Below are 15,768 nucleotides of genomic sequence, written 5' to 3'. Positions count from 1 at the left end.
CAAAAACATCAATAGAGTTAATAATCACATTACACAAGGCTGCACAATATAATGATATCAATACACCAAAATCAGGGCAGCCCTGGTGGCTCAGCGTTTTAGTGCTGCCCTCGGCCCAGGGCCTGATCCTGGAGACCCAGGATCGAGTCCCACGTCGGGCTCCCTGCATGGCGCCTGCTTCTCCCTCTGTCTGTGTCTCTGCCTCTCTCTCTCTTTCTCTCTATGTCTCTCATAAATAAATAAAATCTTAAAAAAATACACCAAAATCAATTTTATTTCTTTATACTAATAATGAACAATACAAAAATAAAATTAGGAAAATAATTCCACTTAGAGTAGCATCATAAAGAACAGCATACTTAGAAATAATTAACAAAATAAGAGCAAGATTTGTACGCTAAAAACTACAAAATAGTGTTGGAAGGAATTTTTCAAAATCTAGGTAAATGGAAAGATATCCAATATTCAAGGGCAGAAGGACCTAATATTGTTATGATGACAATATCCCTGCCCTACTCTCCCACCTCCCAGACTGATCTAGAGTCAAGGAAATCTCTATCAAAATTCCAGCTGGCTTTTTTGCTAAAATCATCTGAAAACCCAAGTGATTTATATATCCAGAACAATTTTAAGAAAGAACAAAGTTGGAGGACTAATATATTGCCACTTCAAAACTTACCACAAAGCCATAGTAACAAAGACTGTGTAGTACTGGCTTAAAGAGTAGACATAAAGATCCATAAAATAGAATTGGGAGCCCAGGCATAGTTACTATAGATGGATGTTCTAACAGTCTCTCTAACAAGTGGTACTATAATAACAAGGAGAACACTGAAGATAATGGAAGCTTTATACTGTGCTGGTGGCAATGAAAAATGGTCTAGCCACTTGGGAAAACCAGTTAGCACTGCCTCAAAAATGTTAAACAAACAAACAAACAAAAAGTTAAAGAGAGCTACCATATAACCTAGTATTTCCATTCCTCGGTCATACCCAAGAAAGCGAGAACATACGTCCACCCAAAAATCTGTACATGAACGTTCACAGCAGCATTCTTTATAACAGCCAAAAAATGGAAATGACCCCAACCAAAGTCCTCAACTAATAATGAAAGGACAAATAAGACATGGTATATCCATACAATAGAATATCATCCAGCAATGAAAAACAACTTGAATGAACCCTGAAAACAGTATGCTAACAGAAAGAAGGCAGGACAAAAGACTATACATATTGTTCTGATTTATACAAAATGTCAAAAACAGGCAAGTCCATAGAGAGAGATTACTGGTGGCATGAGACAGAAAAGTGAGGGACAGTAGGGGACTGGAATGGAATGTACTTGCTTACAGATACGGGGCTGCTCTGGGGGATGATGAAAGTCTAAAACAGATTATGGTGATGGCTGCATAACTGTAAATGCATAATTAGTCAGTGAACTATATACCTTAAATGGGTGAACTGTAGGGTATGTGAATTATATCTCCATAAAGGATGTGTAAAAAGCAAAAAAATAAATAAATAAATTAGTGGTTGAATACGGAGAAAGATGAATGGGGAGTCATGTTCATTAAGAGGTTTACTTGGGGAGTAATAAAAATGGTCCTAGGTTATGGTGACAGCTGCAGAATTCTATGAATACACAAAAAGCTCCTGAATTGTATACTTCATAGGAGTGATTTTTGTTATGTGATTTATATCTCCATAAATATATTAAATGGAAAAAAAAAACACACTCAAGGCAGAAATTCCAGATGGAAGCTTGTAATTCCTGTATATGGTAAAGATGACCTGGAGTAGGGAAGTGGCAGGAAGTATGAGGAAAGGTAGACTTGGCACTGTTTAAAATGTTTAATTTTATTAGAAGTGGTGATATCCTAGATCAGCAGGGGGAGGGTATATTGGCAAAGTCAAGAAAGTCAGTGGGCATCTGGAAAATAAGAAGGATCAGTAACAGTGATACTGTGTTGTAATCAGTTTTGTACAGTTGTGTTGTAATCAGTTTTGTTGAGGTTGAATCCATGATGGTCTATGACATATTAGAATTGAGGTATCTCATAGCAATGACACATAATAATTGGAAATTTAGAAGTTAAAAATACGTAAACAGAAGTGGACAAGGAAAAGGTTCTGTTGGCCCTACACAGCACGGAGCAGGGCCTGGAGTCAAGACTGGCCCCTGGGTGATTACCTCTAAACCTACTGAGGGGATTAGTGGGGAACCTTTGTTTTGGCTCAAGAAATGGGGTGGTGTGGTGGACTGTGAGAAGCTGAGGTCAGGTCCACAGGTGCCATATGTGTACATGACTGCTCCCCAGTAAAAATGCTGTGCACTGCGGCACAGGTGAGCCTCACTGGGTAGCAACCTCTCATGTGTTGTCACACATCACTGCTAGGAGAATTAAATGTGCCCTTGTGTAACTCCCCCAGGAATGGACATCTGAAAGCCTAGGCCAGACTTTACTTGGTCTTTGCCCTGTGTTCTTGTTCTTGATGATTTTGATCTATAACCTTTTGTTGAAATAAACCATATCACAGTGTATAACAGATTTTCTGAGTCCTGTGGGTCCTTCGGGAGAATTACTGAGCCTGACGGTGGTTATGTGGACAGACCTCTAGCAAGAATTCCTCCGTACACAAATGGGTTGCTTGGGGCAGATTCTGGAGTTAGAGAAGGGCTCTGGGTATCGACATAAAGTCACAGAAGAAAAGCCACATGGGGGAGACAGGAAATGGGTGGCAAGCAGCTGGGAAGGACACAAAGGTCATCCTCCTGTGAAAGCCACCAGGAGACGGTGCTACCTTCACATTCCGTCAGGCAGCCAGGTACTAGTCCCGTGGGACTCAACAGTAAAGCGAATCCTGACTTGGGGAACAGTAGTTCTGGCAAGGGTGCAGCTGGCATCCATCTCGAGGGAATGGAGAGGGAGTGGGGTTAAGTCACAGATACAGCACAGGCAGGCGGGTCTTCCAGCTGTGAGGCTCTGCCAAGAAGAAGAGGAGGACAGATGCCTGAGTGGGAAGGATGCTCTTAGGATAGAAGAAACAAGCCCCCTGAGTGTGAATAAAGGTTCAGGGGCAATAGTTTTCTTAATTATTTAGAGTTAAAAATATGAAATATACTTAGTACATTTATAAAAAAAAAAAAATCTGCTATCTCTTCCTTACTTTTCGAAAGCCAAATGTAAAGAAGGATTTGAAGCCTGCAGTGGAAGGCACTGTGGAATGAATAAGAAAAGTAGCATGAACACCAGCTGAAAAGGAAGTCAAAAGGAAGCTGGAAACCATAATAAGCAAACACTTGCAGAGGAAGGGGAAGGGAAGGAAAATAAAGACAAATTTAACCAGCCATGAGATTAGTGGGAAAGGCACAGGACCAGGAGTCTAGATTTTCCTGCATATAGAGGTGCTTTCTCTAACTTATTTAGGGTATTACAGTCTCAAAAGAATCATTGGAATCTATCATTATTTCAACCTCTCTAAAACAAGCCTATTAATATGTTCCTTACCATTTTACTAAAAATGTGTGAAGATTAATAAATTATTTGTAAAGCACATGCTAAATAAAATGTGCTACATATTTGCCCTGTTGAGAAGTGCTAGGAGGTGTGACACAAAATTGCATGTGGTTCAAAAATAGATTCATGGAAAAAGAACACAGCATCCAAAAATACCATTAAAAATTTTAAAAGGAAAAAAAATTTTAAAAGGAGAAAGAAACTGCTCTTGTTACAATGGTATCACAAAAATTAGAATGAAAGTACATTTTAAACATAACCTTTGTAAAACTACACTTTCAAGAAGATGAATTGTGTAGTTAGAAATAAATTATGGAATCTTAGTCAACACATCTCGGTTAAGCCTGGATTTAACCAATTAATTAGACTTATCAGCTTTGTGATGTTAGACAATTTTGTAAACCATTAAGTGACTGTTTCAGTCAGGTAGAACTATTGATATAAATCACCATAGTTATAATTTTCTTGGGTCTTTAATATGATTATTTTAAATCAAGAGGGAAAGTAAGTTATATATGCTAGCATACACTAAATGATAATTCTATACTTTAAACTAGTTATTAGTAAATTATAATTTTAACTCCTATCAGAAAAGTGAAACTATTATCACATTAATTCTTCAATTGTGAAGAGCGGAAAAGTGATCAGAATTCTAATTACACAGGTACACATGGGATTCTTCTGTCCAGTAACTTTAGTACATATTTAAATGTCTTAGCTAGAGAATGAGAAAAAAGTTTTCAAATGAAATCATTAAAAATAATTCATTGAAATTTAGTGGATTCTCTGCCAAGAATGTCCTGTTCAGATATATCTGCCCAAATATGCCAATGATTTTGTCAAAGGTTAACCCTGGGATCAACGTTTATACTACTGTCTATAGGAAATAATATAAATGTTCATTATTTGAAGACTGATTACATAAATTCTAAAACATGCATATAATGAAATATTATGCAGGCACTGAAAAGAATGAAGGGAAATTTTGCACATGCTCATATGGTCAGAGGTACAAAATAATATAAGATTTTAAGATGGGCAGCCCCAGTGGCGCAGCGGTTTGGCGCCGCCTGCAGCCCGGGGTGTGATCCTGGAGACCCGGGATTGAGTCCCACATCAGGCTCCCTGCATGGTGCCTGCTTCTCCCTCTGCCTGTGTCTCTGCCTCTCTCTCTCTCTCTCTAGCTGTGTCTCTATGAATAAATAAATAAAATTAAAAAAAAAAAAAAGATTTTAAGAAAAGTAATGTAGGAAAAAAAAAAAGAAGAAGAAGAAAGAAAAGTAATGTAGGCCAGCCCGGGTGGCTCAGCGGTTTAGTGCTGCCTTCAGCCCAGGGCCTGATCCTGGAGACCCAGGATCGAGTCCCACATCGGGCTCCCTGCATGGAACCTGCTTCTCCCTCTGCATGTGTCTCTGCCTCTCTCTCTGTGTCTCTCATAAATAAATAAATAAAATCTTAAAAAAAAAAAAGTAATGTAATGAGAGAATATGGGATGTGTAGTTCAGCTAAACAAGGAGCTTAGCAAAGCCTTTCCATATAAAGCAACAATAAAAGTTGTCCACATAGTTAACTATGTTGGGACTCTCAGAACTGACTGAAGTTATATAATAAATTGAAAATACAGTAAATTTATTCATGTTAGGTAGGAAAAGTGGGAGTCTGGGCATTTTGTGTGGGGGTGCTGCTCTCCCAACTCCCCAACCTGATGATGTGTCAGTTCCACTACAAGGAAAGCCAAGAAAACTCAGAGTCTGCAGCAGGAGGGAAGTTCACTTAATCTGGAATAAAGTATGAAAAGCCCCCATGCCCAGCAGCACTGTCACTATCAGTAACAATTTTGGTAGCAAATAAATAGAAGTCCAGAGAATCAGCAAGCCTAACATTCAAGTTTTGGGTGGGGCAAGGAACAGTCTGGCACACTACCCAGAAGCCTCACTGCCATGGAGTATGCCTTGGTACACTCTCTGCACATCTCTGCTGCTTGGAGGGCTATGCACACAGACAGCAAAAACTGGAGAGCTTAAAGCTTTCCACATGTCCTTCCCTGACAGTGACTCTACATGTGCAAAGGAGATGAAGGGATTAAGACCTAGGTCACAAGTAAAGGCCAGGACAGATTGACAACTAACTAGCCTGTGGGTACTCCCCCACAATTCCATTAGCAGAGGGCAGAAGCCTTATTAACACAGGTGTGTGAGCACAGCTTGACTAATCGCTGGTGATGTCTGAGCAATCCTGACACAGAGGGCACACCCATCAGGCCACGCTTAAAATAAAAGTGAGAAGGAAAAAAATTAAAAAGCTGGAAATCATGAAATAGACAGACTTTGCAGATTTAGTCCAACTAAATTACTAAAGAAATGAAGAGAAAAAAAAAACCTGCAACAACAACACTTGGAGACTAAAATGAATCAGAATGCAAATGTGCTATAATATGTTATCTGAAGTGTGGAGTTTTCAAAAACAAGTCTTCAGAAGAGACATGCAAAGAAACAAGGAAATATGACCCATATACAGAGAAAAGAAAGGAAAGGGAATGAAAGGGAAGGAAGAAAAGAAAGGAAGAAAGGAAAGGAAGAAAGAAAAGAAAGAAAAGAAAGAAAAGAAAGAAAAGAAAAGAAAGAAAAGAAAAGAAAAGAAAAGAAAAGAAAAGAAAAGAAAAGAAAAGAAAAGAAAAGAAAAGAAAGAAAATGAACAAGCAAGCAGTAAGAATAAACTGTCTTGGAGAGGGCCCAGATACTGGACTGACATAAAAAGAGACTTAGAAAAAAAGAAAAGAAAGCAAAGCAACTACAATGAAAATTAACCAAAGGAGCTCAACAACAGATTTGAGATGGCAAAAGAATGAGTCTGCAAACTTAAGGATAAGCTGATTAAAATTACCCAGTCAGGAACAGAGAAGAAAGGATGAAGAGAAAGGAGCCTCAGCGATGTGTAGGGCACCATCAGGTGTACCAACATATGAATCATGGGAATCCAGGACTGATGGGAGAGAGGAGAAAGAAAATGGCAAAAAAAAAAAAAAAAAAAAAAAAAAAAAATCTTAAAGAAACAATGGCTGAAAACATCCCACATATGTTTTTTAAGAAAAATGTATACCTATGGACCCACAAAGCATAGTGAGCAAGGAGGATAAGCATACGACATCATAGTCAAATTAATGAAAATGAAAGACAAAGTCCTGGCAGCAGCAAGATAAAAGCAACAGAGCATGTACAGAACAATAAAATCAGTAATGACTCTTGTCATCAAAAACAATGAAGGCCAGAAAGCAGCAGACTGGCCTTCTACCACCTGAAAAAAAGACTGACAACCAGGAATTATATAAACTATCTTTTAGAATGTAAGTGAAATAAAGACAATCTGAGAAAAACAAAATTATTATTATTTTTTTTTAGTAGTCCTTTGGGCTGAAATGAGGTAGCACCATACGGCAACTCTATCCACAGAGAGACGAAGGGCACCAGAAATGGTAAATATGCAGATTAACACAAAAAATATAAAAATATTGAACTACAAGCCAGAATCCCTCATGATTAAAGACATCAAGATCCTCAACAAACTATTAGTAAATCAAATCTAGCAACATGTAATAGGGATTTCACATAGGAATGCAAGGTTGGCTTAACATCTGAAAATCAACTAATGCAATACACTATTATTCACCAAAGGGGAGAAAGAAAAAAGGAGCCAAATCGCTTGATTATTTCAATGGACCAAAAAAAAGAAAAGAGGCAAAATCCAAAATACTGCTTCACGATAAAACTCTCAACACCCAGGAATAGAAAAGAACTCCTTCCACAAGGTAAAGGGTAGCAAGGAAAATCTTACAGCTGACATCAGACTAAAAGCAACAAGCAAAGACATTCCATCTTCACCACTCCAGATCAGCAATGCATTCAAAGTTCTGGGCAGTGTATAAGGGAACAATAAAATAAAAAATTAAACACAGTAAAATTTGAAATGAAGAAGTAAAACTTACTTAATTCACAGATAACATGAGACTGTATGTGATAAACCCAGGTAAGTCGATAAAAGCCAAAACAACACACTAGAACTAATGGCTCAACAGGTCACAAGATACAAGATCAGCATAAAAAAAAATCAACTTAATTTCCCTACTCTGGTAAAACCATCTGAAATGAAGTGTTTTTTGAAGATTTATTTATTTATTTAAGAGGGAAAGAGAGAGAGAAAGAGCATGAGTGGGATAGGTACAGGGCAAGGGAGAGAGAATCTCAAGCAGAGTCCATGCTGAGTGCAGAGCCCATAAAAGGCTTGCTCTCACAATCCTGAGCTCACCACCTGAGCTGAAACCAAGAGTCAGATGCTCAACTGACTAGGCCATTCACCCCTGAAAATGAAATTTTAAAAGTTCCATTCACAATAGTATCAAAAAATGTATAAAATTTAGAAATTTAACAAAAGAAGTATAAGATTGGCACCCCAAAAACTAAAAAACACTGCTGAAAGAAACAAAAAGTATCTGTTAAGTAAAGACACTTTGTATTCATGGACTGGAAAACTAAATATTGTTAAGATGGAAATTATGCCCAAATTGAGCTACAGATTAAATCCTCTGTCAAATCCTCAGAGGCTTTTTGGTAGAAATTGGCAAGCTGATCTGAAATCTATGTAGAAGTGCATAGGAGCCAGAATAGCCAAAACAATTTTGAAATAGAACTTTTTCTTTGAAAAAGAATCAATAACCTGGATTTCAAACCAAATTGCTAGAACGCTAAAGCAATTAAGAGCATGACACTGGCATGAGAACAGGTATATAAATCAATGGAACAGAACCGAGAAGCCAGAAACAAATCTACACATTTATGTTCCGTTGATTTTTAACAGTGGTGCTGCAGTTCAATAGAAGGACAGACTTGTCAACATACGGTGCTGGGACAACTGGCTACATATCTGTATAGGAAAAGATAAATCCAGATACTAACTTCACACCATATATAAAAATTAACTTAAAATCGATCACACATTGGGACGCCTGGGTGGCTCAGTGGTTGAACGTCTGCCTTCGGCTTGGGGCGTGATCCTGCAATCCCGGGACCAAGTCCCAGATCAGGCTCCTTGCATGGAGCCTGCTTCTCCTGTCTCTGTCTTTCTCTCTGCCTCTCATGAATAAATAAATAAAATCTTAAAAAAAAATTGATCACAGATTTAAATGACAGAACTAATACTATAAAAAATATAAAGAAAACAGAGCAGAAAATCTTTGTGACCCTGGGTTAAGCAATGGAGTTCTGGCCAGCCAGACTCAAAACAAGAGAAGTCAGCATGTCTTGGAGGAGTGTAAAGGGAATGGGGTGGGAGGTCCTGTGGCAGCCTACATGGCTAGGTCCAGCACTCCCTAGTCCACACTGAATGACCATTCAGACATTAAACCTCTCCTTAGTCTCATCAGAATGGCAATTTTATAATCATTTGTATGAATATCTGATTCTTATCTGTCTCTCCCATTATACAGACTCAATACGGGCAGAAAAAAGAATGTCTTTTATTAGTTCCCATGTATCTATCAGATAGAAAGCACTCAAATACTTTGTTTCTAAACTAAATGAGTAGGGGCACCTGGGTGGCTCAGTTGGTTGGGTGTCCAACTCTTGATTTCAGCTCGGGTCATGATCTCAGGGTTGTGATATCGAAACCCTCATCAGGCTCTGTGCTGGTGTGGAACCTGCTTAAGATTCTCTCACTCCCTCTCCTTCTGACCCCCCAGCCCCTCTCTCTTCTCTCTAAAAAGTAAAACAAAACAAAACAAAAAACTAACTAAATAAATGGATCAACATGTTGGCTTGAGGGAATTAAGGAAGTTTAACCATTTTCAGCTCTCAAGTAAAATGACTTAATACAATCCCATGTCTTGGTTTTTCTAAGGCAATCATGATTTAAAATATCCTTTCCCTGGAAATTCAAATTCAAGTTTCCCTGGAAATTCAGTTTTCCTCCCCGATAATATAGTCATGATACATGTGCTGCAATATGTAAGTCAATCTACTAGACCAAACCCAGATTGCTAAAGACAATCTGACCTCAGGCAGCTATTTGGCAGTTGTGACAGTTTCTCTAAATAAATTGTCTAAAGAGCCAAAGTGTTCAATGTTTTAGTTTTTTTTTAATCTAGTATATGCAAATTATATAAAAGACCTAAATTAACTTTCATAATGGAGGTAGGGATACACTCTCTTTAAATTATCACATTCTTTATAATGTCAAAGTGTCTGCAAAGGGTTAAAATAGAATAGCAATTGTTACATTAACAAAGCATAAAACACCTGGTAGAAACCAGCTAACTATCTGCCCAGTGTCCTTCTTCCCTGTGCTCCTCATGCTTGTGTCTGTCATCATAGTTACCATGCTATACTGAAATCATTGGCTTATGCTTTTCTATTCCCCTACACTACATACACTCCTCAAGGGTAGGGACTGCTTTTATGCATGTCTGCTGGTCCAACACCACACACAATGCTTGCTGCATGGAAGGCACGAACGTGTTTATATTGGAGAACAATGGATTTGTAGATGATTTTAGTGTTACAAAAAACTTAGGACTTGTGAGTCCCAAAACTTGAACTAGTGATTGTGCCCCTCAACTTTCTTGGCCATGTAGCCTTACCAGTACTAATGTCTCTAAAACTCTCTTGCCTCATATATAATGAAAGAAAAATGCCAACTCACAGGGACACTTTTAAGAAAGTGCTGTGCAAATAATAATTACTGATAAGAATTAATAAGGATTAACATAAAGGAAGGACTTTGAAGTAAAAATTAACTATCAAGGAAAATTGTACTAACAGGAATGAGGAACTTTTTGATTTCTTCCAGTGCATGTCCCATCCGGGCATATGCTTCTGCTGGCGGAGCGAAGACTTCAATGAGAACATGGAGGTCATCGTTGAGGTGGAAGTACTTTGCTTCTCCACTTTTCCTCAACTCTTCTTCCTGAAGAAAGAAAAAACACACTTAGAAGTGTGTCTTTATAGAGAAAAGAAACAGAAACACTACACAGAGCTGAGCCGGCATGCAGTTGTCACAGAAGGTTCACCCAACCAATGGCAGGCACCACTCTGAGGACTCTGATCCTACCATTCCCACCTTCTATGAAAACTCTGAAGGCTTCATGCTGCTGTTGGAGTAAGTCTCAACTCCTGCCTCTGGCCTAGAAGGAGATGCTCTGCTGGATGCTCTCACTGCTCTGTCTCCCCTGTCCCCCCAGCTCGACCCCTGCCAGGTGCCATTCAGACCCTTGGTCAGACTGACTCATCTCCTAAGCTCCCTCTACACTAGTTACGCTGAGTATCTGTGATGCTGCCACAAAGTATTTTCACCATCCAATTATCTAAAATACCTATTCCTCACTTGACTAGTATCTAATTTCCCTCACTGGAAGTGATCACAATGGAACAAAAACCACAACTGTCTTCTTTGGTGCTCATTCTTCTTGTCTAGAAAAGTGCTTGGTATACAGTTGATGCTCAACAAAATACCTTTGAGTGAACAGGTAAACGTTATTTACTTATTTCTATGTTCATTTGCTCATTCATCTACTGATTCAAAAAAAACATTTCTACATGTCAGGCACAGTATCTGAGGAATAACTGAATAAAATAAATGAAAGATTTTATGATATGACTTTACATAATTATGATACACATTAAAAACTTTTTTTGTTTGTTTACAGAATAAAATTTGGGGGAAAAATAGGAGGAAAAAACCTAGCTCAGTCAACAAGACACAAATAAGTTTGGTCCATTATCTTTTCCTAACTAGCATTCATTATAGTGGCAAATGATAGAACCTGCGTCTTTTAAAGTCTTTTTTTTTTTTTTTCCAACATTCAAATCAGACAGGTTAAGATGAGTAGAGTGATTTCCAAAATGGGGGACACCTTCCAAGCCTCTCCAAAATACCAACCCCTTGAACTCCTGGCAGCAACACTTTAATTCCACCACAAGCCAAGAGGTCAAAGAGGCACAAGCACTCTTGACTCCAGCGTTTAAGACTTCAACTTCTGTTACTTCACTGCTTTGATTTCTTATAAAGAAAAGAGAGATCTCCATTTAGAGCATGACAAGGACATGGGGTTCTGAGTAGATATACCCAAATATTAGCCATGCCAGCACAAGGTGTGTGTGTTTAGACAGATAAAATGTAATCCAACCCTTAATCTGCAAAATCAATTTGGTGTTAACTTAAGTATATTAATGCAGGAACATTGAGAAGAGTAAAAGGACCAACGTTATGTAAATGGCTGGCAAAGGAGGTCATGTACATACTGCCCAGCGCACTGCCTGACATGTGGCAGGACTCAGTAAGTGCTCGTTCCCTTCCCATTTACAGAAAGTAGGTCAGAAACTGTAGGGAAAGGAGGAAAATGTTTGAAGCAAGGAGAGCAAATATAAACCTCCACAACATCCTCTGTATTTCCTTCACATATATGAAGCATGATTCTTTCAGGCCAACTGTAGACAATTTGTTCTAATCAGAACACTTTCCATCACTTGGTCTGATACTCTGCCTTTCATAGCTGAAGTTTTAAACACCGAATTTCATGTTCAACAGTTCACTTTTGAAAGTATGAATTACTGACATAAACATTGCACCTTATCCTACTACAGTATCACAGTAACGACACTAATGAGAGTCCGTAACCATGACTCACAGCGCAGCCCTGCCACTGCTACCCCAGATGGAAATAGAATAGAGGCTTTCTGGGATCCCTGGGTGGCTCAGCGGTTTAACACCTGCCTTCAGCCCAGGGCATGGTCCTGGAGTCCTAGGATCGAGTCCCATATTGGGCTCCCTGCATGGAGCCTGCTTCTCCCTCTGCCTGTGTCTCTGCTCTCTCTCTGTCTCTCATGAATATTTTTTGTAAAAATCTTAAAAAAAAAAAAAAAAAAGAGAATAGAGGCTTTCTCATCCCAGCCTGCTGCCACACACTTCCACAGAGCGAGGTGCTTCCCTAGCTTGTGTCCTGGGCTAATGGGGACAGGCAACGTGGTGTTTGGGGAAGAACACAGACTTTGTTCCACTTTCAAATCCCCAAATCAACATTTACTGTATAATTTCAGACAGGTCACTTTATCATCTTGAAGGTGATTTTAAGAGCAGAATAACAGTATAGTATCTACTGTTCTTAGGGTTGTTGTAATAATAAAGGAGTTATCAGAATAGTAATTAGAAGTTATTAGTAATATAAAGGAGTTGTAGTAAAAACGAAGTTTCATGTTTAAAGACACAAAAAGTCTTCAGAATTATGCATAGTACATAATAAACACTCAATAAATAATGAATACAGCATTAATTATTCTACTATTCCATAATATAGAAGATAAGAACAAAACAGCTAGCATGCTTGGCACAAACTGAAGGCTTAACAGACCATAGCATTATAGTGATTATTATGCTACATAACCAGCTGATACAAGTCAGTAATGACTCCCATAATTTCATCAATGCAGAAAATACAAGAATAAAATGAAATATGGTCTCATTAGAATTTAGATAGTGAACACTTTGAAAAGCTAAAAGATGAGATTTTAATACTAAGTAATGGAAATCTCTTTAGAAATAAACATTATTAACTGAGAATATCTGCAGACTGCAAGGATTGACAGAAATCAGCATTCAAGAGTTCGGGCGGTGAGGACCCATCTGCAGTAGGGATGTCTACCAGTGGCACCCATTTATGTAGCAAACCTGTTGCTTGAATTACCACCTGTGGTGACATCAGTGAAATGCTTCTGAAGGTGGAACTGATGGCTATGTGTGGCAGAGGCCAGCACCCAGTACGATGGGCCAGAGGAAAACAAGGCAGGTAGAGTTATTGCTTACTGTACTGAAGAGTTTTAAAAACTCAATGACAGACTCAAGACCTGACATTATGAGGTTAAATCTCAAAGAGCCAGAAGTAGCCTAAAAAGTTTACTGCTTATGGCCACAGGCTGATGGAGCCAACAGATGCAGAGTTGAAGCCTATGTGCTGCTGAATGACAATACGGACTGCCCACCACCACTGCTGTGAGATTTAGGAAAATGTCTGAAGAACAGTGAAGTTCTGAGAATGGATTGGCAATACCTGGGAGGATTCAAATAACCCTTAGTAAGCCCTACTGGGACATCCACATTGGCAGAAGCCTGTTTGGTAAGGCTTTTCCCACCATGTTTTGAATAGCCAAGGTAGTTCCTTGAAAGGAGGTGACAATTCTCAGGCTATTTTTTAAATTTATATTTATTATTATTATTATTATTATTATTATTATTATTATTATTATTATTATATATTTATATTATATTTATTTTTATTTTTTTAAGATTTTATTTATTTGAGAGAGCGAGAGAGCAGAGAGAACAAGCATGTGTGCATGCACAAGTGGGTGGGGAGGGGCAGAGGGAGAGGGAGAAGTAGGCTCCCCATGGAGGAGGGGGTCTGACTTGGAACTTGATCCCAGGACCCTGGGACCATGACCTAAGCCAAAGGCAGACACTTAATCAACTGAGCCCCCCAGGTGCCCCAATTCTCATGCTTTCTTACTGATTCTCCAGATCACCTCCTGGCCTAGGACCAGACCCTAGCTTGCCCTATGGATGCAGAGAGTAAGGAAGCTAGGGATAACTGTGAACACCTCCTTGTGTCCATGTAACACTTCCGCCTTGCCCTCCCAACAAGGATCTGGGGCCTTTTACTGGAGCGACTATACACTGAGAAGAAGAAATGCCCAGAAAGCCTGAGGTTGAGCAAACTTGACTCTGAGCAAATGCTGCTCTACTGAGGGCCACTGATGACAGGGGGTCTACAGAGTCAAGAGATAAAAGACTTCTGATCCTATCCCTTCACAGCAGGCTCAACAGACTGTAACCCCAAAATGTATGCTACTTCCCCAGTTTCTGGGTGTCTTGATGGAATGGAAATGATCATCTACTTACAGAGTCCCTGTATTGATTCTCAGACCCACATGGTCAAGGGCAGAGAACGAGAGGATTAATAAAGGGCTGGTAAGTGGCCTAAGAAAGCAGCCTATGGAGTGCCTAAGACAAGGGGGTGCCCCGCTCCATGAGGAGCAGGCGCTCGGTGACCAGGTAGACAAAGGGACTCATTTGAGCAGATGTCAAAGCACCTCATTCCCCAGCCACCTCAGTGCTAACTCAAGGAACTCGAACAAAGCGTCTATGGTGACAGGCAGAGAGGTCATATATTACTTCACGTCAGACTCCCCTCAAAAAGGATTCTCGGCTACTGAACTGCTCAATGCCCAATATGTCAACGCAGGGACAGCCCTTAAAAATGACAACAAGGGCAGCCTGGGTGGCTCAGCAGTTTAGCCCCGCCTTCAGCCCAGGGCATGATCCTGGAGACACGGGATCAAGTACTATGTCAGGCTCCCTGCGTGGGGCCTGCTTCTCCCTCTGCCTGTGTCTCTGCCTGTCTCTCTCTCTCTCTGTCTCTCATGAATAAATAAAATCTTTTTAAAAATGACAACATAATCTGGAAAAAACACCAAGCGCTAAGAACAAAGTGATAATATTTAGAATCCTTTTCATTAAAGGGATAGCTAGGCACTTGCTATTACTTGGACATACAATCTAGCTAAAGACTTGCCTTCCCTGCTTCCTCTATCTGTGGATGCCCTCATCCCTACCACTATATGCCATGAAATGTTACTTCTAACCAAAGAAACTCCCTTAACAACAAAATAACAAACAAAATAAACAGTATGTTGATGAATTTCACTGGTCATATCATGTGCCTGGTGACCAGATGACCTTACTGAAGACCTTATTAAGCTATCAGGAAGGATGGGTCATTTTCCTAGAAGATACACAAAATTTCTGACCAACTGAACAATATATGATTCCATTTCCTCCAACTTCCAGAAGAGATGAGTCAGAGAATCAAAAGTAACACCATTTGAGACAGCAATGCTTGCTAACCTAACCTGGCCATGCATTAGAATCATTTCACACCCACTGAAAATACATTTTGAGATTCTATCCTAAAAATGTTGTATGGGAATCTATATTTTTAAACAGCCTTCCCTATGAGTGTGATATGTAGCCCTGTTCTAATCAAATAATTTAACTTCCCTGATTAACCCAGATAATATACTCAGGTTCTCTAAATCTCATTTTTTTACATGGAAAATATTATGTATCTTTCATCATTTTTCCAAGAATAACACAGAGTAATGCACTCACAGTGGCTGTTTGACAAACGGCAGCCATTTTTTATTATAAAAGC

General features: G+C 39.2%; 1 protein-coding gene across 10 annotated transcripts in view; it reads right to left on the bottom strand.

The window, feature by feature from the left end:
* KHDRBS3 (KH RNA binding domain containing, signal transduction associated 3) overlaps positions 1 to 15,768 on the bottom strand; it is a 185,657-nt gene that overhangs the window by 87,472 nt on the left and 82,417 nt on the right. For all 10 annotated transcript variants that reach the window (XM_077847354.1, XM_077847348.1, XM_077847350.1 and 7 more), the window contains exon 4: positions 10,326 to 10,472. In XM_077847354.1, coding sequence (XP_077703480.1) covers positions 10,326 to 10,472 — 147 coding nt within the window. The remainder of the gene's footprint in view (positions 1 to 10,325; positions 10,473 to 15,768) is intronic.

Source organism: Canis aureus, chromosome 14 (genome assembly GCF_053574225.1).
Source record: "Canis aureus isolate CA01 chromosome 14, VMU_Caureus_v.1.0, whole genome shotgun sequence".
Taxonomy (NCBI): domain Eukaryota; kingdom Metazoa; phylum Chordata; class Mammalia; order Carnivora; family Canidae; genus Canis; species Canis aureus.
Note: the sequence above shows the minus strand (reverse complement) of the source record. Positions and strands in the feature narration are given on the sequence as shown.